Source organism: Synchiropus splendidus, chromosome 10 (genome assembly GCF_027744825.2).
Source record: "Synchiropus splendidus isolate RoL2022-P1 chromosome 10, RoL_Sspl_1.0, whole genome shotgun sequence".
Lineage (NCBI taxonomy): Eukaryota > Metazoa > Chordata > Actinopteri > Syngnathiformes > Callionymidae > Synchiropus > Synchiropus splendidus.
The window spans coordinates 15,305,248-15,329,979 of record NC_071343.1 but is presented as its reverse complement, the minus strand read 5'-3'; the positions used below and the strand labels follow the sequence as shown (position 1 = coordinate 15,329,979).

The following is a 24,732-nucleotide window of genomic DNA, read 5'->3' as shown; positions in this document are numbered from 1 at the left end:
GAGTGTATATTAAGGCTATCATGTCGACACTGCACTGTGTGGAGCTGCTCTGCCAGATCTGCACAGTGTTGGCATTTTATCCTGTTTCCCAGGGAGTGAAATATGATGTCATCTAGAGTTAAGACCTTCTTCCTGGTTTGACAGCTGAGCTCGGGATAAGACACCATTCTTGTCATAATACACTCCTTTCCTGGCTCTCTGCAGCCCCCGGTGACGGCTCTCTTCCCTCACACCGCATTCCCACCTTCCTCCTGCTCTCTGACACACAGACTTTGCTTGTTTTACAAAAACTTTATTTATAAAATGTTCTTGAAAATATATAGTAGATGCAGAATAATGTTGGTACTGACCAAACAACGCTGCTTTGTGTGAGAAAATAACTTAAGAACACAAAAGACTACTAATATCGGTATCTGCTTGACAAATGTTAGATTTTGGTTTCTGGCTTTTTTTCATGCAAAACAGCAGGACATGGACAGATCTCACAGGTGACATGACTGGACATCTGTACATGTGCTATGTCGCACGTTCATGGAGAGAAAAATGACCAAGACCAAAATGAAAAAAAAGAGATCCTGATTTTTTTAACACACTCTAAACTCTGGACAAAACTGTTGGAGGCTGGTTATGGTACAACAATGCATGGTAGATTCAACAATTATATGAATTTAGGACTTTTAGACAGCGCAGTTTTAGATGAGGAGGTAGACTTTACCTCAGATTATAATGGAATCTGATAACAGATATTGATCTGCACATGTTGCCAAAGTTATTTCATGGAAAATAAAACCAGTGTTGTATTAAATTAAGTCATAAACATTTGGAAACCAAAGCACATTTTCATAATAACACAGCCAGTTGGCACATAGAACAGAGTTTGTACACGCAGAAGCTCACCTAAGTGTTAAGATAGACAGTAATAGAAGAGTCAGCTGAACGTGTGAAGTCTTTCCTGTGCTTCATGCAGTTCCTTTGGGCATCACTGGCTTTTTTCAGTTTTAGTTTATTCCTCAGTTCATTAATGGAGTCTTTGTCGCTTGTTGTTCGTGTTAGATAACATGTAGATAAGTTGTCTTGGTGTCCGTTCCTATCACATTTTTGGCAGTGCATCTGTAGAACCCTGTGTCTCTGCTGGTTGGATTCTGGATCACCAGGGAGCCCTGAGGGCTGAGGTATCGGTTACCATAGATACGGGCCTGACTCATTACCCTCAGCTGCGTTGTGTCAGGTGCCTCCCAAGTAACTGTCGCTTTGGGTGTTGCTATGCTACGACAAGGAAGCTCCACGGCAACCCCGGGTCGTGTGTAGGTCACGGGTGATGGACCCATGGTGATACGTGGGGGGTAGGCGATGACAATAACAGGGACGGTGACGATGGAAACAGCAGCGGAGTCCGTGCTCGTGGTTCTGCAGCTGTAGGTGCCGCGGTCGAAGACGGATGCGTGCTGAACGATGAGTGTACCGTCGTCTTGGATTGAATGTTGGCCTGACTCGCCTCTCTCGCCCTTGGACAGCAGCTTGCCGCTGGGCAAAGTCCAGGTGATGGAACTGCGTGCGTGAGCGCCAGAGCAGGGCAGCCGCAGGGTCTCTCCATTTAAGATGCTGACTAATGCGGCTGTTTTTGTGCTTACCACTGACTCTGGTGCAGGGGGTGCAGCGACTGGACGGGAGGAGGACTGCACCGGCGGACCTCGGGGCAAAGGCTTGTCTTGCCTTGTTTCCAAAGACGTATGCTGAGCACCTGGGACAGGGATAGAAACTGGACTCTTCTGCACTGGACTTTGACCCACTGGAGCTTGTGTTTCTTCCTGCAGCTCATTAACCACCAGCTCAACCTGTATCTTTGTTTCACCTGTGGTACCTTTTATGAGGCATATCAAGCTCCCACTATCACTTACCCGAACACCCCGCAGCTCTAGTGAACCATTGCGGTGCACCGTCAGCCGACTACCATAATAAGGAGCTGGTAATACACCGTTACCAGGCAGGAGCCAGGACAGCTTGGGAGGGGGCGACCCCTGGGAAGGACATGGCAAAAGTACGGTTTGACCTCTCACGGCTTGCTGTTTCACCTTTGTGACGGCACTGTACTCAGCTCCACCGCTGGTTCCACGGCCTCCGACCACAGCAGCTCCAGAATTGCGCCCCACGGTACTTGAAGAAACGGCCCCAATCTTGCCATCAGCAGCGTCACTTTTGCCACTCACATGATTCCTGTGAACTCCTCCAGCTGTGCCGGGATCAGCCCCACCGTTTACAGAGCCCGGCACATTTTGATATATCCCAGTGTTGTCTGCTTTAAAGCCAACATTCTTCCCCGGGTGCACTCCCACACTGATGACTCCACCGACTTGTGTTGTGATGCTGTGGACTGGTCCCTTAAATCCATCACTGGGATAAAAGGTTCCAGTTGTTGCTCTGTTAATACTCTGTACCGTGTTTCTTATCTTGCCGTTGTTGTCAGCGCCGCCATTACCGCTGCTGTCATTACTCTTAAAGTAGCCGGTTGATTCGAACTGGCTTGTTCCTCTAGTGCTTGATCCTGCGCCGTTCCAACTTCTGCCTCCAGTCTGGCTTGCTTGCTGATGAAGAGGATCCTCCACCTCCAAGCCCACCACCATGTTTCTCCCTCCTGCTGAATTCGTTGCTCTGCATGTATAGTTCCCGGAGTCGCTTTTCTGAACCTGTCGCACCTCCAGACTTCCACTGGGACCCACCATGACTCGCTGGGAGTGAAAACTGGTGCCACTGCGCAGCGGGACAACGCGATGGGTGGGAGAGTACCAGACAACAGTCGGGATAGGATCACCTGTCGCCTGGCAACGGATGACAGCTGTCGACCCCTGCTGCACCTTAACCGTATGATAACTTCTTCCGTCAGAGAAAGTGGGCGGAGACATCATCATAACCTTGACGTTGACCTACAGAAAACAAGCCTCACTTAGTTCAGTTTACCACTTGTAAGTAATCTTGTCAGTAAGACTGAGGAGACCAGAGTGAGCCGTCGCCCAGGGGTCTTTTTTTGTCCGGCCCATTTGAGCTTGGTGTGAAATTATACACAAGATTTGCAATAAGTTAACTGAACACAAAAAGTTTTTTACCCATTTGTTTCGTGTGGTCATAATAATGGCGACTCACCTTCATGGTGTCTTGACCTCCCTGATTTTCAGCGTAGCATGTGTACTCGCCCTCCTCTCTGATTCCCACAGCTGGAACCAGCAAGGTTCCATTATCAAACACAGTGAGTCTGCGTGTCCGCCCACTTCTGTCCTGCGGTCCAAGCACACTGTTCACCATGGTTCCGTCTGGAAGACTCCAACGCACTGCCGGGTCAGGAAGTCCAGAGGCCAAGCAGTCCACCTGCATTGAAATCACATTATCGTTTGCTTTTCTAGACTTGTTTAGCCCCTTGTACTCGATTATTATCGCAATCTGGTTGTTCCATCTGATCGAGATTACTGCCATGCATCATGTGGAGTGGGGAGTCAACGCTGTTACAGGTAGTTCTGACAGGGTGTCAGGTAAAGCAGTACAAAGTGTCACTCCACCATTATACCTTCAGCGGTTTGCCCAGCGACACCATCTGATTGAGCGGCAGCTTGGGCTCTATCTTGGCAGGTTTGGTAACCACGGAGACACGCAGCAGACGGTAGTCATCTGCCACCTTGTTGCGTGCGATGCAGAGATAGTCCCCGACATCCTTCTCTGTCACCTGCCGGACTGACAGCGTGCCGTTAAGATGCACTTTCAGACGTCTGTCGAAACTTGAGTGGCAGAAATAAAGACAACAGTGAGACACACCGTTTTCAAAGACGTGGTCAGACAAAGGAAGCTCTCTACCTGAAGTGGATGTCCACCAGTTTCCGGTGGGGGGTCCTCCATATAATGGTAGGGGCTGGGTTGCCAGTCACTGAGCAGTCGAGCTGCAGATCCTTCCCGTACAACACAGTCGTGAAAGAGGGTGAGGTGGAGACGATGGTGGCTTTAGAGAAGGGGCCAATGGGTCTTGCGTTGTCTGGTACTAAAGAAACTGTGTTGTTGACGTTTGAGGATGAAGTTCTGTTAGCTGGCACTGTGTTGGGTTTAGGTGTCTGCATGATTCTGGGTGGATGAGGGGAGGGCTGCAAGATTTTGGGGCCAGAAGGCTTCACAGGATAGTGAAGGTTAGGTCTGTCTGGAGTAGAGTGGTTTTCAGTGATCTTTGGTGCTGCTCTTTTAACTTCCTCCTCCACTTGAATCCTCACAGTCCTCTTGTCCGCTCCGACTGAGTTACTCGATGTGCATTCGTAGATGCCAGAGTTTTTGGGAGTTGCTTTTTGAATGTGCAGGGTCCCGTTGGGCAGGACAAACAGGTTGCCATGAAACTGCGAGGGGCGAACAAAAGTACCATCGGGGATTCGCCAGCGCAGAGTAGGGGTCGGGGCCCCGCGAGCAGAGCAGCGAGTGTAAAGTGGTGACCCGTAGGGAAGGACCAGGTGTTCCTGTCTCGGTTGCTGAATCACCGGGGGCAGCGACGACACGTGCAGCCGAACAGAAGCACTGGCCGCACCGGCAGAGTTGGAGGCCACGCAGCGGTAGATCCCTCGGTCCCCAGGCAGAGTCGACGATATATGGAGGGTTCCGTTTTTGTCCATTGCTATACGGCTGTCGGAGGAGCTGGCGGAGGTCACTACTGCGCGATCCGGCAGGACCCATGAGAGTAGAGGGGTTGGAACACCAGTGGCCTTACACTCAAGGTGAAGATCCCCTCCTTGATGAATGGCGGCTTCTCTGTAGCTGGCCAGCGTCATTCGAGGAGGGCGAGTCCACACGTCCAGCATCGTAAGCAAACTGCAACAGACAGGGTTAATGTTTACTGGACAGAAAACACTAAAGCTTTTCGAGAGGAATATGAGACAGATTTGTTTCACAGCTTAATGTAATTTTAATACTTAGATTTTTAGCAAATCGCTTTTAAACTCCGACTGATTGTCAAAATTAAAAATTCATATTCATCCACCCCTTCCACTTATCGAGGACCAGGTTAGTGTGTGACGGCAGTCTCACCGGTCCCGGCCCAGAAAACTCTGTGCACTGCAGATGTACGTGCCCCGGTCCTGCAGCTGTACATTGTGGATAACAAGAGTGCCGTTTGGCAACACTTCAAAACGCTGAGCTCTGGAGTGGATCGACATCACAGCTCCTGAGAGAAGGTGCGAGACAAACAGAGAAAGCAAACAAATTTCAGACGTATTAAGGGAGTTAAAGAGCAAAGTGGATTTCCATTACCGAGCCCTGACGAGTCTTTTCCAGCTCACTTTAGAAATGGCAAATGTTGTCGAGCCAAAGTGTTGTCAGGTGTGAAAATGTTTTTAAAAGTTCAGTCTCAATTCTGACCTTCAAATGAACACAATGTGTTCACTTACACCTGTTGGAGCTCAGATATGAACACGTCAGATGCTGCAGCAAAGTGCTGTTATTCATTTCTTTAAAAACATTATGTCAAAAAAGCAGGCGGGAGGAGACAAAATGACGGGAAAACATCTGCGCACGCTTTCACCTTTTCACCGTTCATACCCGCCACCAGTAGACTCTTGCAGTTGTTGTAAAATATGACTGATTCATTTTAGTCTGCTAGGGTGGGGATGAAAATATAACTTTTTGGTCTTTATCAATGGACAAATTTCCAGTGTGAAATATTGATGTATTTATCTGACACCATGCGATTACCTGTCGCCACCTTGGTCCATGTGATGGAAGGTTTGGGCTCTCCCTGAGCTTCACAGTCCAGCAGAGCCACTCCCTCAGCAGGGAACGACACGGTTCGCATGTGAGGATCTGCAATCTTGGGTCTGAATCTCAGCACTGTGGACTGTGAAAGATAAGATGCTAAGTTATTCTGGCCAGAGTGGCATTTTAAATCCCAGCCACCACGGCGAATGAAAAAAAGCAGCAGTATTTAAATGTGGAATGGTCTGATGCTCTGCATTTTTATGCGGATGAAGTAGCAAAACTGATCTATTCGAATGGAGATGCTGATAAAACAAATCAGAAAATGTGATATTCACCTTGCATAAATACATAGAGGTCTGTGTACTGTTATGACTAGTCTGATCCCACCAATTTGCAACCTCTGTTTGCACCGAAATAATTCCTCTTGACTCATTCACACAAAGAGATATTCTTCTGCCACTTCCCTTAACAGGGGAAACATAATAAAAATGCAGTTGGATTAAAAATATTTAATGTCCCCTGCTTTATATTCACATTTCTGGACATATTTGCTTTGTATTAAAAGTTAACTGACTGCCGCTTTAATCATCCTGACTCATGTTTGAAACAAGACGACCATGAACATTAAGTATGCATCAGTACACTGAACACTCAAAGACACATTTCTGTGCTCCTGTTACTTTCTGCAAATTAGGACGTTGTTATTTGAAATCCAGCAGGATTAATCTGGCGAACACATAATGCTGCTGATTCGAGAACATGTGTTCTTCATCTCTGCGCGAGATCAGACACTGATGCTGGCGGAGCTCTTCAAACTCCATAAAATCGAGGAAATGATATAAACATCCCTCAGGTTTAACAGCAGGTCATGTGGACACAGATTAGAGCACTTTCAAATCTATTACGCCATTTCTTCTTAAGCTGTGGCCGCAGGGTCCGAGGCAGTTGCATGTTGTGTGCATGCGTGTGGCTGCGCTCAGGCCTGGCACACGCTTCGGAAACAAATTTGTCTTTCACTTCACTGACCACAAACCAAGTTTACATTGTGAGCGTCTCCACTCAAGCCAAAATATCCCAGAGCCTCCTTTCACCTGTCGACCTCCTTCACTTAAGTCTTATGAGGCCCAGCGCTGTTTTCCTAATTTAATGTACAAATGGAGCTTTCGATCTGTAGGAGTGCGATAGCAGATGAAAGGGGAGTCGCTGTGTGTGCAGGAGGTGAACGGGAGAAGGAGGGGCGCAATCCGAGCGATGTCAGGTGAATGAGCGGACACGAATGCAGCTGTTGAAAATTAAGGTTGTGTGTCTTCATCTCAGTAAAATGTCAGACCTGAGGTTGTTTGGACGGACGCACTCAATGAATTAGGCAACAGCCGAAGCTCGCTCGCCCATTACACCTGCCTTTGAAAGTGTCTCAATGAGTGGAACGTGTCGACCGGTCTGTGAGTGGAAAAGTAGATTTCATAGAATCAGAGGTCCCGGTCAGCTGGCTATTTTTAGAAAGGAAGAAATATCCCTTTGTTTGCACCCTTTGTTTATACACAAGCAGAGATTTCGCCCCTGGAAACCAAGCTGCCCTTCAAAAACTCCGTCTGGAGTGGAGAACTCTGGTTGTATGTTTGCATATAAAGCGAGCAAAACAGAGGGGCTAGATGTTAAACTTGCAGTTGCGTCAAAGGTGCGATCGCCATGGACTCAACAGCAACAGCAGAACTTTGTGCATGTTGGCATTTGAAAATAAAACTGCTATATTATATGGGCGGACAGTGAGGACTTGCTGACTCAGGACTCTGACTAGCTAATGTGAGCTTCATCTTCACGTCACACTGCCACCTACAGTTTAGTGATGTCCTGGCAGCAGGCACACGGGTTGTTGCGAACGCCATATTTTGTGTTACACATAACTTTTGAAAACAGAGACAATGAAATTTCTGAGTTCTGATTTGCGTCTGATGAGAATTTGACACGTTTGTGTCTCTGATTTACTCCTTTGAATCAACGACTCATTATTTTCATAACCACAAAAGGGTGGTGAGCTTGTCCCACCTTCTGAGGAGAGAGTCGGGGGCCATCCCAGTGTACAGATAACCACACACACTTCACACGAGAACACGGCAGACCAAGACAGACAGCTTTAGCAAAGGAATGAGACTCACATCCTCACTGTACACAGCAAATGTGTCATTGTGACTCTTTTCAGCTTGAAGTTGTCTGAATGTGTCAGGAGGTTCGGGTTCATCTGTACACTTACAAATCACGCCATGAATCCACATCCTCGAGTGTAGGACAAGTCTCATTCTGAAATAGGTCACCCACTATTGTCTGACTGTACACTTTAAGACAGCTACAGACTCACAAACTCTGAGACACGAGAACCACTTCTGAAGGTCTGAACCTGCAGTTAATTGAAGTGATTGCTTCTGAGGGCATGCAAACTGAAGTGACTTCACCAAAAACACTCACATCCTGACATTTTAGCTGAATCCCTTGAGCAGGATTGGACAGTGTGAAATTTGCACTTACCCCGGGCGCAGCAGGAAGGGATGGAGATGCTGGCCAGCGTGGTCGGTTGCTGTGTGAATCTGGTATTGAATTGGCTCCGGGGTACTTCCAGTCGAACGGGTGTCGACTCCGCGTAGGAGGACTTGAGACTGGCTTCCCTCTTGGGTCAGCATGACCAACACTGGGCGTCATTCTAGAGGATGCAGTGGTCAGTTTTGCTGTTGTAACGGCTGTTGTTTCAGCGGTAAGAACGGTAGTTGTTGGGCTGGTAGTGGGTTGAGTTGATGGCATGGGTTCTGTGGTTGTGCTCAAGAGTGGTGTGGTGGCTAAAAAGGTGGTTGCAGTGGAAATGCTAGTGGTGGGGGTTACCGCAGTGGAGCTGAGAGGGAAGCTACTGTATGTTGGAATCAGGACAGTATTTGTAGCTGCCACAGGAGGACTGGTTGTTGTGGGATGTGTGTCAACTGTAGGTGAAATCATTTCAGTATAACTAGCACTGGAAGATTCTGCAGTGGAAGTTTCTTCAGACAAATTGCTCTCCAGATCTTCGCTGTCGCTGCTGTCGACGCGTTTCCCAACAGCTGTGTGTGCTTTTGTAGGAATGCCGCGTGTATGTGCCTTGGTGTGTGTGGCAGACATATGGACCTGTGTCGTCGCAGTGTTTGAGTGAGTGGTTGTTGGTGTTTGTGTGCTAAAGACAGAGGGTTCAGCAGTGTCTGGTATGCTGAATGAGTGAGTCATCTGGTCTATACGTGTCTTTGTATAGGAGGGAGGTAATGAGCTGGGGGAGGAGGGTGAAGGAGTTGGGTTTGGTGGCCTGTTAGGAGCAGCAGGAGTGGGGAGATTTATGATTCCTCCCTTTGGAGTGGATGTTACAGTCCCCACCGTATTATGTGTTGACAAAAGGGCAGGAGACGAGGTGGTGGTTGTCACCAACTGCAACATTTGATCTCTTGCAGGGTCATGTGTCACTCCAGGATTCACAGGGTTAGGGACAGGTCGCGGTGGGTTCAGAGGTCGCCCTCTGGTCCTGTTGCCGAAGCGTCTTCGCTGGCCAAACCTCCTGCGAGAGTTCCAGGGGCTCTGAGGCCGTCCATTGGGAACTAAATTAGGGAGGATCCCTGGTTGGGGCTGCAGAGGCCTTTGACTGGAAACTGTGGGTGTCTCTTCCTGCTCTCCATCAACTTGACCAGGAAGAATTTCATTAGTTGCTGAAATGGTTTTAGATGTGACTGGATCCACACGAGACTCTTTGTTGTTCTCCAAATGGGAATTTTTGCTTTCATACCTTGGAGCTTCTGTTGACCTCATGTCTATCTCTGTGTCTGCCACGGTGCTGGCTGTCATGTCGATTTGTGTTGATGTCTGTTCAGTGAACGGTGGCTCTAGACCCTCTTCTTTGAGGGAATCATCATCAGGAGAGGACCCTTCTGTTTCAGGTCCCTCTTCTATGTTGGCCTTGTTGTCATCCTCCACTTCGTTTCCATTTGTTCCTCTTTCTTTTCCTGCCTTTGAAGGTTCAGCTGTCGTCTCTCCTGCTGAGACGTGGTGACGGCTGGGAGCAGTGGTCTTCTGACGTATCTTAGCCAGTAAATCAGCCCATTTTTTGGGATCAATTCTTTGTTTATTTGGTGTGACTCTGTTTCTGCCGTTTAATTGAACCCTCCCAGCTCCTCCTCTACTTGGAGAACTTCCTTTAACCGGTCGGCGTCGCATTGTTTTTCTGTATGGATAACGTCTGTTTGGAGGAGGCTGACGTGTTCTTGAATGGGTCCTTTCCACAGAGTTGCGTCCCTCCTCCTCCTCCGCTTCATCGCCTGATCCTTCCTGCACTAGCAATGGCGCTTGTATCTTGGTGGAGCGGCCTGAAGCCGACTGTGGTCCTCGGGGATGCAAAGTTCGAATCAATGGTGCATGTTGTGAGCTTATTTCCACTTGCATGGAGAGGAAGTCGCTACCGTACCGGTTGACCACAATGCAGCGATAAAAACCAGCATCTCTTTGTGATGCTTTCGAGAGAGTTAGACTCCCATTTGACTGTACGGTGAGTCCACCTGATGCAGCTAATCCACTCCACACTATGTGTCCGTCTGGTAACATCCAATACAAGTGAGGTGTGGGAGAACCTGTGCTTTTGCAGGGAAGGCTGACAGACTGTCCAGCTCTCCCTGAGACTGATGAGCCGACTTGTTCTCCTGAAGGTGGAACAGAAGACTCAGCTACTGCCAAGCGTAACGGCAGGACATCAACGTCTCTCCCAGCCTGAGCGACACAGTAGTAGATCCCTGCATTTGAAAGCTGCACTTTCTGTAGAACCAAACCATGTGCTGTGGTCTGGGCCCTACCAGCTGCACTATTGGAGGGCGAATTTACTTTCGACCCATCTGGAAAAATCCAGTGTACCTTGGCATTCCCTGAACTCTGAAGAGGGCAAGGGAGTTCAACCGTACTTCCTGTGGCGACGGCGAGGGATTTGATTGTTTGGTTAGTTAAAATAAGCACCCACGGCTGAGTCGCAGCTGGGGGTGTCAAACCAGTGGGGTCGGGCCGAGCAGACACTCGGGTTGTGTATATGAGATTTACTCTGTTGGCGTTAGACTGTGCCCTGTTGAGCTGAAGAGCGATGGCTGACTGCAGTAACCACGGCGGCCGGGCTTTGATCGATGCTTTCACTCCTGTGTTGTACTGTCCTCCTGCATGTGTGGCCTGCTTGTAGCGATACGCCAGCTCTGGCGCTTTGCTCAGCATGATCTCCCTCTCGAGATGAACTGCCGTCTCACTGTAGTAAGCCAAGATTCGCCAAAGTTTCTCGTAGCTCTGTCTCTCCACAGGGCACTCCAGCGAGAGCGATAATGCAAAGGGGATGGGTGAGGAGGAAGAAAGTGATAGATCTGGAGCAGAGGAAATGTCCTGGGAGCCGGCAGAGTGAGTGATATTGCATCTTAAATCAACACTGTTTCTCTGCTCATCAGACAGCCCCAGAAAGGCAGTGCCCAGCGGTGCTCTGAAGGAATCGCTCGGCTGGATCTCGCTGGAGTCGCTTTCCGAAGGTGAGTCTCTGCCGGGCGAGAAGATTTCTGGAGAGTTGCACTGCAGTTCAGTCTGCTCCAGCAAGCTTTGTCCATGAAGGGACGGTGGCGAGTCGCACAGCGGACACTGATCCCCTCGACATTTCGTCAGTTCTGAGTGGAGGCAGGAAAACAGACACTTGAGAGGCTTAAACACTCACAGTATATACCTTCATCCTGCGCCTTTGAAAACTACATCGCACAATCAATCTCTGACCTATTAGCTCCGGTTACTTCATCTGTCCGTAAATCAGAACAGCGCATTACTTCATTAATCATCTGCGATCATTAGCATGCGTCTCTGACGACGGTGAAATCAATGCTGTCATCATAGATTAGTCACAGTAGATTGAAACTGGCTCATCCGCATGAGACGCTTCGCAGTCCGGCCTGCTTTCATGTCTCTCTAACAGCAGGGAGAGCAGAAGATAAGAAGCAGATGGAGTGGTCTTGATATGGCGCCAGATGGTTAGAAATGGGTAATTCAAAACATACTTGGAATATGCACCTTGATGTATGCGAGTGAGTCGCTTTTTCCGATCAACAGTCCCAGGTAAGTGAGGGGCTTTTGCACCACCGGAATTAGTCATGTTATTGCAGTTAAATGGAGGGCTGTTACCTTGGTGAGCTGAACTCCAGCTGAGAAACCAGTTCATGTGACAGTCACAACTCCAGGGATTGGCCTGCAGCACCAGGGTCTCCAACAGAGGAGCCGTCTGTACGGTTGCTCGGGATAAAGTGGTCAGACTGTTGTTGGAGAGGTCCAGATGTCTGCGCCAAACACAAGTTGGAAACACAGTTAGGGTCCATTTAATTTATTGCTAGAAACTCAAATGACTTCTGTTGTTGCAGTGCGATATGGCATTACCAAATCTTATTTATTTCTCGGAAAAATATAGGAAAAAATCTTGTAATCGGTCAAGAGAATTAACATCTCTTGCTTGTTTTATCAGTAAAAGCACCTTTACTTTCTTAAAAATAGATTGGGAACTCATTATTATGATCTTATGTTTAGATTCTTCTCACCAGTTGTGAGATCATTGTCTGTCAAGTTCTATTCTGCGCCATTGCTGTAGACCATTTCGGTCGAGCTTTTTTGCATCGCACCAGCAGCACCAGGATGAAACCTCAGTTGGCCTGCTTGGTTGGTTAGGCCCACAAAAGCACACACGGGCGTCATGGCCTTGTTATGCCTGAACCAGAATGGGACGCTCCCACAGGACTGACAGTAACAGCTCCTGATATGGAACAGCACGACTCTCAGTCACACTCAGAGGCCATTATAAGTTGAAAGTGGGACTTCTGTGTGCTCACTGTCAGATTTTATCAGCATGTTTCCAACATGCGCCTGAAGTGGTCTCACCTGAGAGTGGAGAAGTAATAGGTGTTCAGCAGGGACAGCGTGCACAGAGCGTGAGGGTGCAGCTGATGGAGTCGGTTCCCTTGCAGACGCAGCAACCTCAGACTGGGCAGCTGCAGCAGGGCCCGAGGGTGGATGTGCTGAAGGAAATTGTGGTCTAAGTAGAGCCGCAGCAGTGACGGCAGGCCGGCGAAGGTGAGGGAGGATGAGATCTCACGCAGCTTGTTGTAGCTCAACTTCAGTATCTGAAGGAAGGAGTCTGTTTAGTGTCAATGAACACAAGACCTGCGACTGAAATGACTCAAGGGTTGACTGGAGAAACACAAAATCCCAGATCCCAAAATCAACATTTTCATCACAGCCCAAGTGGAACAAAAGGTACATTTATCGGCACTCCTCAGTGCAATGTCAAAGATGAAACAGAATGCAAGATCAATCACTTGGATTCTAGCTTCAGATACTGCGTTTCCATTTTTCATCGCATTCCTTTCTGTCTGCATCAGTTTTCTTTTTCTGATCCATTTCTTGCTAGAAAGCAGCAACGCTTAAGCGCGTGAATCCTCATAGGTCATGAGCCAAGCTCTCGTGGGCCATGTTAGATGGTATGGTGGGCCGGACTTGGCCCTCAGACCGTCCGCTTGATACGCGCTTTTGTACTAACGGGTAGTTAGTGGTATTATACTGAATCAGGATGAATTGCATTCATAGCAGAGCAGCGCCTTTTCCGTTTGACTTAGAATCCTGGAGTTAATCTAGGAACCACTCGCGGGATGATGTCTCTTGGTTGTCTGCGGAGTCTGTCCAACTGAAGGGCTCCAGTTTCTAGAAAGAGGGAGGTCTGGTTCTCTTTACTCAAACTCTTGCCTCTGTGACTTCACCTGATAAACTCGAGACAGTGTTAGCATGTTAGTTGATGACTCACAGTATTTCTTCAAATCATTTCAAGGTGATGAAATTCCCCAAAAATAAATACTTTAATACAATGTGAGGTTAATGTGAGATTATGGTTTGAGTATATTGAGCGGTGGGCCTTACAACCGAGTGGAACGACAGTCCTTGAGGACGATCCATCTTTTTAGTTTTTCTAGCCAAAGATTCTACTCTCTCTCTCTCTCTTTCAATAATTGTTGAGTTCTGCTTCCCCCCCGGGGCTGAAGTCTCGGGGGATCTCTCTCCAGCAGTCAAGTGTGAAGGACTCATCATAATTTAAGAGACGGACCATGAAAAGCCACATTGTGGAATTGTGTTTCTCTGAAGCTCGCCGTAAATCGTCTCCCAGGGGAGGCTACTTAGCTGGAGAAGTTAAAGCCGCTGACAGATCCAACACGTGAAGATGTCAGCGTGGCGAGATATGGATCCTATTATCACACAATTGTGTTATATCAACATGTGTCGCCGAGATAAAAGGAAGGATTTCATGTTGAGTAATGCCAGGTCCCTGTGGACCGCTGGCCGGACTGTAAAACCTCCAATGTGTTTCCTCTCTACAGCAATGGGCGTGAAGACAAATGGAACATACATTTTCTATTAGCTGTTTGTTTTGTGTACTTAAAGAATGTTTTCTCTCCTTTGAAGTGGACACATTTCTTTATGATTAATGATTATCTGAAATCGGTTCGTTGGACCTTTTCAGGGAATTGTTCTTTCAAATCTTTCCATCGCATGTCAATAATTACACAGGGTATTGACTTGGATACAGCCACTGTTTGTTTAGTCAATACAAACATGGCTGGCTTTTTCATTCAGTCTTCCATTTGTCCTTAGGTCATGGGGGCAGCAGACTTCCTACAGTAGTCACACAGTAGTCACACTTCCCCAGGAGGCCACCCACCCAGGTTAATAACAGCACCTCCAAAGGTGCGGTCATACATTCTATCAGAGAGATATGACTGCATTGTTGACCAGATGCTGCAGGTCTGGACAATACAGAGCTTTGCCGTTGAAAATAACAACCTTTCTCACATCGTGACACCATTCCTGTCCCATAGGCTTTCAGTTACAGTCTTTTTATTTCAGGATGTGCACCCTTCAAAGGCAGAGATTTGTCCCCTTTGGTCTGTTCGGAGGTCTGTTTACAATATACGTGATGACTTTTGGCAGTCGAGAGAAGACCTTGTTCAGCCGCTGCCATGTCTGCATGATGAACATTGCTCCCTGAGTTCCACCAGGTGAGTTATCTGAGCGTCATCCACAGTATTTCCACAACTTCAAGCTGTTGGCAGAGGGACTCTAGAACGGGTAGGTGGTATCCACAGCCGTTTCGGTATCCACTTGCTCCAATGATTTGGAGGGTTTTGGAGCCACCTCACTCTTAAAAGGTCTTGTGGACGGTACGGTGGGAATAATGAAATTGAAGTTCATAAGTAGTATGAGACAGGAGCATGTATTCCTCACGACAGGTCGACATCCAGGCATCTCCTGATGTAGAGGAGCTGCAGATGAATTGCATCCTCTTCTATTGGTTATCTTTCCCCAATGCTCCCAATTGAGAGTAGGATCAAAGACTGACCTGAACCTTAGGTGGCTTAACTCCCATGGCTGGACACCTATCTGCTGTTCCCACCCCCATCTTTCCACCCCAAAACCCTTCTTCTAGTGCTCCTAGTGTATCTCCAAGACTTCCAGTCTTTTTGAACTGAGAGCCATGGTCTCAGAACTCCGATCCGATCCTCATCTAGGTTGCAAACAGTCGCTACATAATCGGAGGCCACCAAACTGAAGACCAACTCGTGAACTCCTCGTGAAATTTTGTGACAAAGGACCTGCAATGTGAACAACACCCTGACTGGGTCAGAACTCTATCTATCTATCTACTATTGTAAAATGTAATTCCATGAAAGCGGTTTTTCACTGGCATTATGTCATGACGCCATAAAAACCAGATGGCCTTAAACAGTGGCCTGAATTGAAACAAACAGAGTTTTGTTTGAGACACTGTCCATTGAACTGGGTGCAGCATGTTTGGACTGCCTCCACTGACTTACGAGTATTATAGGTTTTCACCCCTGTTCTACTGATGTAAAAGAGTGTACCTGCAGGGACTTCAAGTCTTGGAACAGACCCTCAGGGAGGTGATGGAGATCGTTGCTGTGGAGCATCAGGAGCTCCAGCTTCCTCAGTCCGACCAGGGAGTTGTTTCTGATGTTGTTGATGCTGTTGAAACTGGGAGATGAGGGAAATGTCAGGTACAAATCTCAGCTTCTCCGAGTACAAAAAAGTGTTTTTACCCCAAGTTGATGCGCCGTGTGTGTGCAGGTAAACCATGAGGAATGGCAATCAGAGAACGGAAAGTGCAGTGGACTTCGCTTGTCTGGTAGCAGTTACAACTTCTGGGACAGCTTTGGCCCTCAGGCATCTGGAGTGTCAGCGCCAGCAGAACCAACAACACACTCGGATACATCTTCTCACCACACGACGAGCAGCTGCTCCAATCTTTTTACTGCCGAACGGAGAGAAGGAAAAGACTGATGGAATGGTGGGGAACACACACATACACACAGACCGATGCCCAACTCAACACAAGTTGGAGAGGAAATATCAAACATCCAGTTTGGGATAGTTAACTGCTTTTTTTCTATCATAGTTCCATGTGGGACTGAAACCAATAGGGATGTGTGCAGTAGTCTGTGTGCAGTACAGTTGTTGAAAGCAAGTTGAAAACAATAGCAGTGTGTTACAAGTCAGACCACAGTGAAACGAAGAAAGAGTAATAATAATAATAATAATAATAATAATAACAATAATCGTAAAATATCAGCCGTGTAAAACACTCAATTTAGATCACATGTCCAACACCAGACCCGTGGGCCAAACCCTGTCCGCCAAGTCACTTTACGTGGTCAGCTAGATGGGTTTCTTTAAATGAAATACAGATTTCTGTTCACATGGATATCATCACCAATGAACCTTAGTGTTTAAGGGAACCATAAACGTTAGTCAAAAACTGATTTGACGCCCGCTGCCCCAATAATCTCAATGCTGTCACTGATATTTCAAATTCAGTTATGCAATTTCTGATCCAGGAAGTTTCATTTCAACCCTTGGCTTTTGTGCTTTTATGTATGAGTGGAATTTCTTGTTGCTCGTTATAGACATTAGGAAACAAAAAATATCTTCAAGTGGTTGAAGACGATCAATTGAGGAAAACCTACTCCTCAAAAAAAGTGTGTCTCTACTCAATTTCACTCATATAGTTGACATGAGCAGAGAACTAACCATCTATTCTGCTGCATGGTGCATGGAAGACCATCAAATGAGCACACACTTTATCATGTAAACGTTCATTCTCGAAGCTATTCAACTGGCTTTTTTGCACTGTGGAAGCTCTACTCTGAGCCTCTGTGAGGTGCATGTCTATCGCTTGTGAGAATCACATCTGGACTCCAGTTGTCAGCAGTAACCAGCTGTCATGGCTGTTAGTGAGAACAGTGGTACGACAAAACCAAAAATAAATAAATACATTTTATTGACATCTCCGGCTGGATCGCCCATTATGACCAGCACTTGACAACACACGCTGATTCTGATCCAGTTAGACGCGCGCTGATTCATGCGCGGGGTGATACAAAAGAGATGGGGAAAAAAGCAAAAGTCCGGGACAGTCCTCATGACAGGAGATGAAAATCCGAGGCGACACAAGTCTCCCCTCATTCTCCCTTTCGCTTAAAACCACTCAGTTCCATCAGGAGAACTGTTGAACCAGAAGACGCCCGCAGCTTTCCAGTGCGCTGAATTCAATTTGAGTGAATTACGCAGCGTGGTAAAAGCTTCCGAGATGAATACAGTAATGAGAAGGAAAGTGCAGGTATAGGAGCCATTATATTAAAATAACCTCTCTTATGTAAGAATTAATTACAACTCCCGGCGTGCACCTACCTTGAATCACTTTGCTGAAGAGCGCGGAGTCATTTCACGGAATAATTCGCGCTTTGATCGGTCCGACGATTTGTAGAAGTCATTATTCACGCCTTTTCTCCGTGTTTGACGAAGTCCCACATTTAAGTTGTGTCCGTGACAAAACACTGCGATCCAAAACTTTCAATCGTTTCATTCAAGTGATGAAGACGCGCAGTGCGCGCTCCGCCACTGTGTGCGTGTGTGTGTGTTGGGGGAGAATGTGTGTACGAGCAGGTCAGTGCGTGAGTGTGTGTTGGGAGTTTTGGGGAAGGACCCAAGTGAACTTCCAGTGACGCTCAGACAAGAGGGGTCCGTCTGAGGAGGAGCTTTCTGGAGGTGGCAAACACTCACACACACTCACACACACACACACACACACACACACACACACACACACACACACACACACACACACACACACACACACACACACACACACACACACACACAGAGAAGTTCAATTTAGGAATCATGGCTGGATTGACCTCATCCCTCCACCGTGTTAAGTATGTAAACTCTCTCACTTCTAATGACAGTAGGATTTAGAGAAGGGGAAATTAAGTCATGAGTCAAATCCCACAAGGACTTTTGAGCCCGTTGAGCACCACAAACTCACTCACTCAGTCACCAAAATGTGGTGCGTTTATTCCCACCCATGGGATTAGTAGACCACAGCTGTTTAATATTGACTGAATATTTCCAGATTTCATCAATGATGTTATTAGTGTCACTTATATTCTTGCTCTTCGTCGTGTGCCTCAAAGGATCAAATGATAGTGGAAGGGTAGCAGAGCGGGATATGCCACTGAACAAGCAAAAGAATGGTGGTTATATGGCGGAGGACAGGCTGTCAGTCTTCGACAGGACACATTAACCTCTGTACATTTTGTGGGAGCAAACCACGGGAAACTCATAAAAGTTTCATGCAGAAAGGACCCCACTTCGCCCCCAACCCCGGGTAGCCTCAAGCTAGAAATATAGTGGGGATCTTGCTGTGAGGCTGCAGCAGCGCCTCTGCTACCATGCTGCCACAACTCAACTTTGAAAGTCAGAACTCATATCATACATGCATATGTGTACTCTCCCCCCACAGCCCCGCTCCCATGTGTACAGTGACCAAAACCAACTGTAATTGTCCATGTGATGTGAGTGTGTCAAACCAGACCAGTCTAGGGTTTGCCCTGCCTCCAAACCTGTGGAGCTGGGACGGGCTCACAAAAAGTACTGAATCGCAGCAACACTTTGATAGAACCTTGTCTTGAAACTACCGTGGATTTGTTATGCAACTTTCGCCACCAAATGAAATCAAGAGAAATACAAGAAAAAAAATGTATTTTTTATTACAACAACTGAATTATATTTTGTTGAAAAAGCTGAGATAAACGTGAGAAAAGTAGGAATTCTCACCTTTCACCCGTACGTTTGCCCAACTACAGTAAAACACACTGGCTTTTGTCTCCAGGACTGTTTTGGTTGCCGTACTTTATGCAGGAATTCAAGGAACTTCCTTGAGCAGCCGTATAAGCTCCTCAAGTTGTTTCAAATTAAAGGCAGCAGAGAAGAAACAACACGTCCATACACAACGTCATCTTCAGATTGTTGTGTTTTAAAATGTCTTTAATGCAGCTGATTTTAAGGCAGATACCCCGAGGCAAGCGTGTCGAACACAATAGCCAAAAATTTAAAAGCTGCGGGTCAAACTAAGTTTATGTTTATTCGGCAGCTCAAACTCCTTTGACAGGAAGTAAAAGCCCAAACACAGCGTGATATCAGTCTAATTTCAGCCCAGTTATCTCTGTGTTTAGTCTCGGGTGAGATTTCTCCAGGATGGAAAAGAGCCTGAGACTTTGTCGGTCATGCATTGGAGGTGAAATCAATTTAAAAGTGCCATTGAATTTGCTTTTCAGCCAACATTTCATAGGCCATATAAAATGACTATGGGCCAGATTTGGCCCACGAGCCTTGAGTTTGTTGGGTGTGCCTTAAGAGATCCAAAATGAGACACTTTTAAAAGATCTTGTGAGACTGACTAAATAAAAAATAAAAAAAAAATGTGGCATGAGCTTCTGTAGCATGTATCCAGTAGTTGAGTCACTCTGGTGGAAAAAAACAAACCCACTTTAATGGCATGGCGGTGCTCCTGCCAACAGGCTGGTGGATTAGCTCGAGAGGCTTTTTTTTCCATGATGGTGGCCAACGGTGCCAACCCATTCATACATTATGGTGATTGTCCTGGAAAAGCTAATGGTAAAAGTAATTTCAACCGACAGATCACCGACTAAAAACGCTGACTCCGCCTCTCAGTATCAATCTGCTTATTCTCAGATTCACCTGGTGGTAAGAAGGAGATGTGAGTGGACGGCAGCCTGTGAGGCAGTAATGCGGGTTACTGACGTTTTGACCTCCGGTTGTCAGGAAGCCTGAATGATCACATCTCCGAGAAGAGCTAAAATAGACCGGGAGCCATCAGCTGTTGTCTTCCAAGAGCATGTCAGCTCTCAAAGCATGTTCCTGCCATCAGAACATGTAAGATGAAAGATCTTATTCTTTTATAGGACATCAGTGGAACAGAGCGGCAGCAGATGTGAGATTAAGGTCATCTGTGATCACCGCTGATGTTTAATTCCTCCGCTGTCTGAATAACTTACACCACCATTAGCTTCCTTTCATGTCTTCAGATATCTAAGTGGTGAATTAGCATCCCAAAATAAGCTCTGTTGGACATGAATATTAAAGCTGCAATACCGACTTCACAGCCTCAGAATGCATCCCAAATCAATATAAACAACTCACATTGAATATCTGAAGAGGAATCCTTTGATGAAGGGAGGCTTTTAACTTCAGTGTAAGTGATGTTTTCAGGTAAAGAGCTCTTGAGTTTATGGTCCGTGGCCACCACATGAAGGGTCCTGCGGAGCCAAGTTGAGCATCAGGTGACCAAGGGAGGTGAAGAGGAGAGTGCAGGCAGGTGGGGACGACGTGCAAGGGGCAAGCTCTATAGAAGTGCGTAGTCGTGAGACCTGCTATGATGTTTGGTTCAGGGACAGCAGCTCTGACCCAAAGACAGGAAGCAGAGCTGGATGAGGGAGTTGACTTCATCTCATTGGGATCGACTTGGAAGGACACGATATGAAGTAAGTGTCAGAGAAGGACAGGTCCTGTGGAGATGTTTGGTGCTTAAGATAGCAAGGCTGGATTATTTGGACATGTGGAGACAGAGGACATGTAGGATGAAGAATGTCAGCAATGGAGGTAGAAGAAAGAAGCAGAGGAGCAAGACAACCAAAGGTGATCAAAGAGGACATGAAGGGAACAGGTGGTCACACACCAGGGAGGATGATCAAGCTCGGTTTACATAGCGGCCTTGCGGTGGCAACCCCTGGTGGGAAATGACCTCCATTATGAGCCTCAATTGATCCAAATACAGGAAAACGTTGCAAAAAGCTCTGGAAGGCCTTCTATGAAACAAGTGGATGGACACATTGGCCGTGTTATATTGAGGTATAATGTCAACTCTAGGTGTTGATTTTGGATCAGACGCTCAAGCAAACTACCTCCGATATCTTGGAAGTTATTCAAGAGACCTGCGCGGGGTATAAATATTTGCCATAAGGTCCTTAGTGACTTGAGAACCTACTCTATGTGTTTCAAATGTGTTCTGCTGGTCTTAAATATATAATATTTGTAGCAAAACAGCCAACAAAGAGAGGTTTGGAAATGGGTGGAAATATCAGAGACTTCACACTATTCACACAGTTTCTTTTGCTTATGTTTTGAGTTGGGCGAGAGCTGTGGAAAGGTCACGAGAGTAAACACAGAAACACAAACAGTCACACCTGCAGACCATTTAGAGTCATTAATAAGCCTCTAGATTCAGCTGTGAGGCTGCATCACAGACCTCTATCCCACCGTACTGACACTAACAATTCAATCCTTCTATTGCTGCCTATCACGTCCGCATCATACAAGTGAGTGTCTATTGTCCGAATCAGCCGAAGTTCTTTACCAGCTGCTGGTCTTTCAGCTGACACATCAAAAAGCCGTCTGGCCTGAAGAGATGACTCCTCAGACCCAGTTCTTCTTCGGCTCATAAGAGCGTTCTCTAGGGCTCACTGTTATCTAGGTCAGTTGTGCGAGTGCTGAGTCATGGAAATGGGAATAGTTCCTCGAAGAACGCGGGCTGGCTGATGTATGGATTCACCCGGTACTGATCCAGCAGCTTTTAAGAGCTGATCGATTCATTCAGGATCATAAACATTGGTGCCCTCTTCATTAGCATCTTTATTTGATGATTATTACACCCTTGCTTTACAGTTTATCACCGTGCCTTGTCTACCTCTGGAATTCTAAAAGTAAAATCATCTGTTAACAGCCCCCTCAACAGCTCCCCCTCCACCTCCCGGTCTTTGTCAAGTTCACTTCAAAAAGTGAAATTAGGACTCCAGGGAGCAGAGAGAGCAGGAAGCCCAGAGCTATCCTTAGAAAAAGCGAGACCCTCAATTACATTCCTTGTGACCTCGGGGCTCCAAACCGGTCGGGCCTCTGTGCTCGTAAAGTTCTGGTTAAAAACAGCAGGGACAGGTTGTAGACCAGAAGTGTTGCTGCTATAACTGGACCTCTCACCGACCATCACCATTCTTCAGTGGTCATTAGGGCTCACGGCAGTGTCGCTAGGGTTGCGGGTTCGACTCCCCATCTCTTGGTGTCTTTTCTCCTGTCTGGTGTCTGTAAATATTGAAGTGTGAGAGGTTTTTCGTGACGCTTCAATACGTCGAGGCTCCACTGAGAGAATAAGCTTCAGAAAATGACTGTATTTTTCAGCTTCTGAACACACACGGTTGTCAGTGCTCTTCTGACCTTCTTATATTTCAGTATCGCTGCTGAGCAGAACAGATGATATTGCAGGTCAGGCCTGCCCAACCCACGGCTCCCGAGCCACATGCAGCTCTTTCCCCAGTTTCATGCGGCTCTTCAACAAATGAGCCGCCGAACTGGCTGCGGTTTTGGTCAAGTTGCTGTTGAGATGATCGTATATACAGGAAATAAGATAAAAAAGAAAGTTTTTCCGGTGAAATGTCAAAATGTTGTTCAAAGACTTTGACTTTATCTTTGAAACATAAACAATAAACCTCGCCGCACGTGCTCCATGGCGGTCCTAAGACCTGGACCCTCATCAGATCCACGATCAACACGATTTAACATGACTTAGTTCCACGTTTCACTTTGTCATTCCCTAAACTAAACGTATGGCATGTGTTTCACCTATGATCGTCGTGATCGCTGTTTAATTCAGTGGAGGGAAGATGAGACACTGCAGTCTCACACACACAGACCGGGGATGAGCCACGTAGAAAAATATGTAAGTAAAATAAATGGTGCACACATTTCTATCTAGGCCACTTGATATTTTGAGGAGGATCACGGTAAAACGTATGAATTTTTAAAATACATGCACAAGAGACGTATGCCAAACCAGCAACCTTCTGACACACAGGCTGCCGCCGTTTTATCCAAGGAGCTAGAGAAGCAGGGTCACGAGGTGGTGGTGGATGCTGAAGCTTCTGAGTCCCACCTTGAGGCAAATCTGGATTTGTGAACAACAGTTTTCACCTGGAGTCTTCCCAAAAACACAGCTGGGAAAGTCCTGCTGACCAAAAGACAGGATGAAAGACATGGAGTAAGAATGCATTATTTTCAATCACTTAAAAGCCAAGTAAAGACAATTCAAAGTTTAAAAATCCAAAATTCTGCTCTGGTCTTCCAAAGTCAAATTCTAATGGCCCTTAATGATTTTTAATGTGGCCTACAGCTGAATGGAATTGAAAACCAATTGCGTCAGGCATTGCCATTCAACAGCCTACCAAGTGGACTACCGTGCTACCAAAAGCAAACCAGACTGCCTCGTGTGTCCGGAGGTTGGAAGTGCAGGAGATAAAATATTTTGAAGCTAAACAGTGAGGCCTTCAACGTGTGATTGTGTTTTCACGATTTATTCCTAACAAAGAATGCCATGGGTTTTTTTCTAGTCGAGCAACTTGTGATCTGAATCCCAGGTTCCATCTCATGAGAAAAGAGGGAATACTTTGCTCGGTAGCTGAGGCCACGTGAGGAAGGACAACTATTTGGCCTCCAGAATGTATGGTCTGTAGGGATGTTTTGGGCTAGAAGTTGAAGCACTTCTAGTATTCCTGTGGTTGGTCAGTGAACAATGGTCAGTGAAGAAATAAGATCCACATCTCAAACAAGTTTTAGTAGATCGACCAGTAGGCAAACCGTTTGTATCTCAGTGTCCAGGTTCCTCCATGACCCAAAGCAAACCAGTGATCTTGGCGTGGAGTAGAACCACAGAAGACATTCAGCTGCTCCGTTAGTGCTCAACATTTCAGAGACCCCAAATGTGCCGAGCCATTTTCACCCAACATCTTCATTCCGATTCGCGTTGGCAGCGACCGAGAAGGACCTTGAGATCCATTATTGATTAGACAGTGGAGACTTCAAAAGGTCGGTGCTTGTCTGGGTTCGTGAAATCCTACTGGGCTGATTGCTCCCTTTGTTTAGCACCTAACTATGTTGCTATGGTGACGCTGGCTTCACCAGACATTTACAGCAACGGCGAGTAAATTATTACGCAGGTTTTTTGTGTTGTTCTTGAAATATTCAAATCAGACAACAGGCACTTTAATCATTAAATGGGACATTAAGTACAATCGAAACATCATTCTTTATTTAAAACAACATCAGTTGCGAGAGCAACTTAACAAAGGTCACCCACGCGCGACATATGGTACATCACAGTAATTATTAACTTCAGCTGCAACATACTCCTCATGATAATAGTATATATATATATAAGTCTTTTCCCGACTGAGCAACATTATCGCAAAAGCAAATGTACATATGACCAACAATAACTCTATTATAATATTAATGTACTACTCATATTCTGCTGGAACTTTTCATTATTTCCACAGAATATAAAAGTAATTCAGGACAAGCAAACTGGATCAGTCAGAAAAAAAAACAACTCAATCTGATGCTTTCGTGTTTTTGTTTTTTAGAGTGGATGCAAATGTGTCCCGCTCAAGTTGAAATCCCAGGCAGTATTTTGCACTTGTACTCATTCTGGCCTCAAATCACTGTGAAATCAGACTAACCCAAAAACCTCTTGAGATTTATCACAAGTACTTCAAACAG

The 24,732-nt window shown here is 46.4% G+C and overlaps 1 protein-coding gene across 1 annotated transcript; it reads right to left on the bottom strand.

The window, feature by feature from the left end:
- Nucleotides 1–406: 406 nt before the first annotated feature.
- Nucleotides 407–17,759, bottom strand: LOC128765848 (matrix-remodeling-associated protein 5-like). The gene is made up of 12 exons (XM_053877026.1): nucleotides 17,518–17,759; nucleotides 15,870–16,081; nucleotides 15,675–15,804; nucleotides 12,646–12,887; nucleotides 11,902–12,053; nucleotides 8,236–11,396; nucleotides 5,710–5,851; nucleotides 5,047–5,182; nucleotides 3,841–4,830; nucleotides 3,557–3,764; nucleotides 3,139–3,360; nucleotides 407–2,921 (listed from the first exon to the last, which is right to left on the bottom strand). The coding sequence occupies exons 2-12, from the start codon at nucleotides 16,040–16,042 to the stop codon at nucleotides 1,050–1,052; spliced, it is 7,428 nt and encodes a 2,475-aa protein (XP_053733001.1). The 5' UTR covers nucleotides 16,043–16,081; nucleotides 17,518–17,759; the 3' UTR covers nucleotides 407–1,049.
- Nucleotides 17,760–24,732: the final 6,973 nt, after the last annotated feature.

Excerpts from the sequence above, each read along its gene's own strand:
- LOC128765848 (XM_053877026.1), bottom strand. The coding sequence starts at position 16,042 with ATGTATCCGAGTGTGTTGTTGGTTCTGCTGGCGCTGACACTCCAGATG. Across the intron at positions 15,805-15,869 it reads ACACGGCGCATCAACTTGGG|TTTCAACAGCATCAACAACA; the intron begins GTAAAAACACTT and ends CTCATCTCCCAG. Across the intron at positions 3,765-3,840 it reads CTGGTGGACATCCACTTCAG|TTTCGACAGACGTCTGAAAG; the intron begins GTAGAGAGCTTC and ends CTGCCACTCAAG.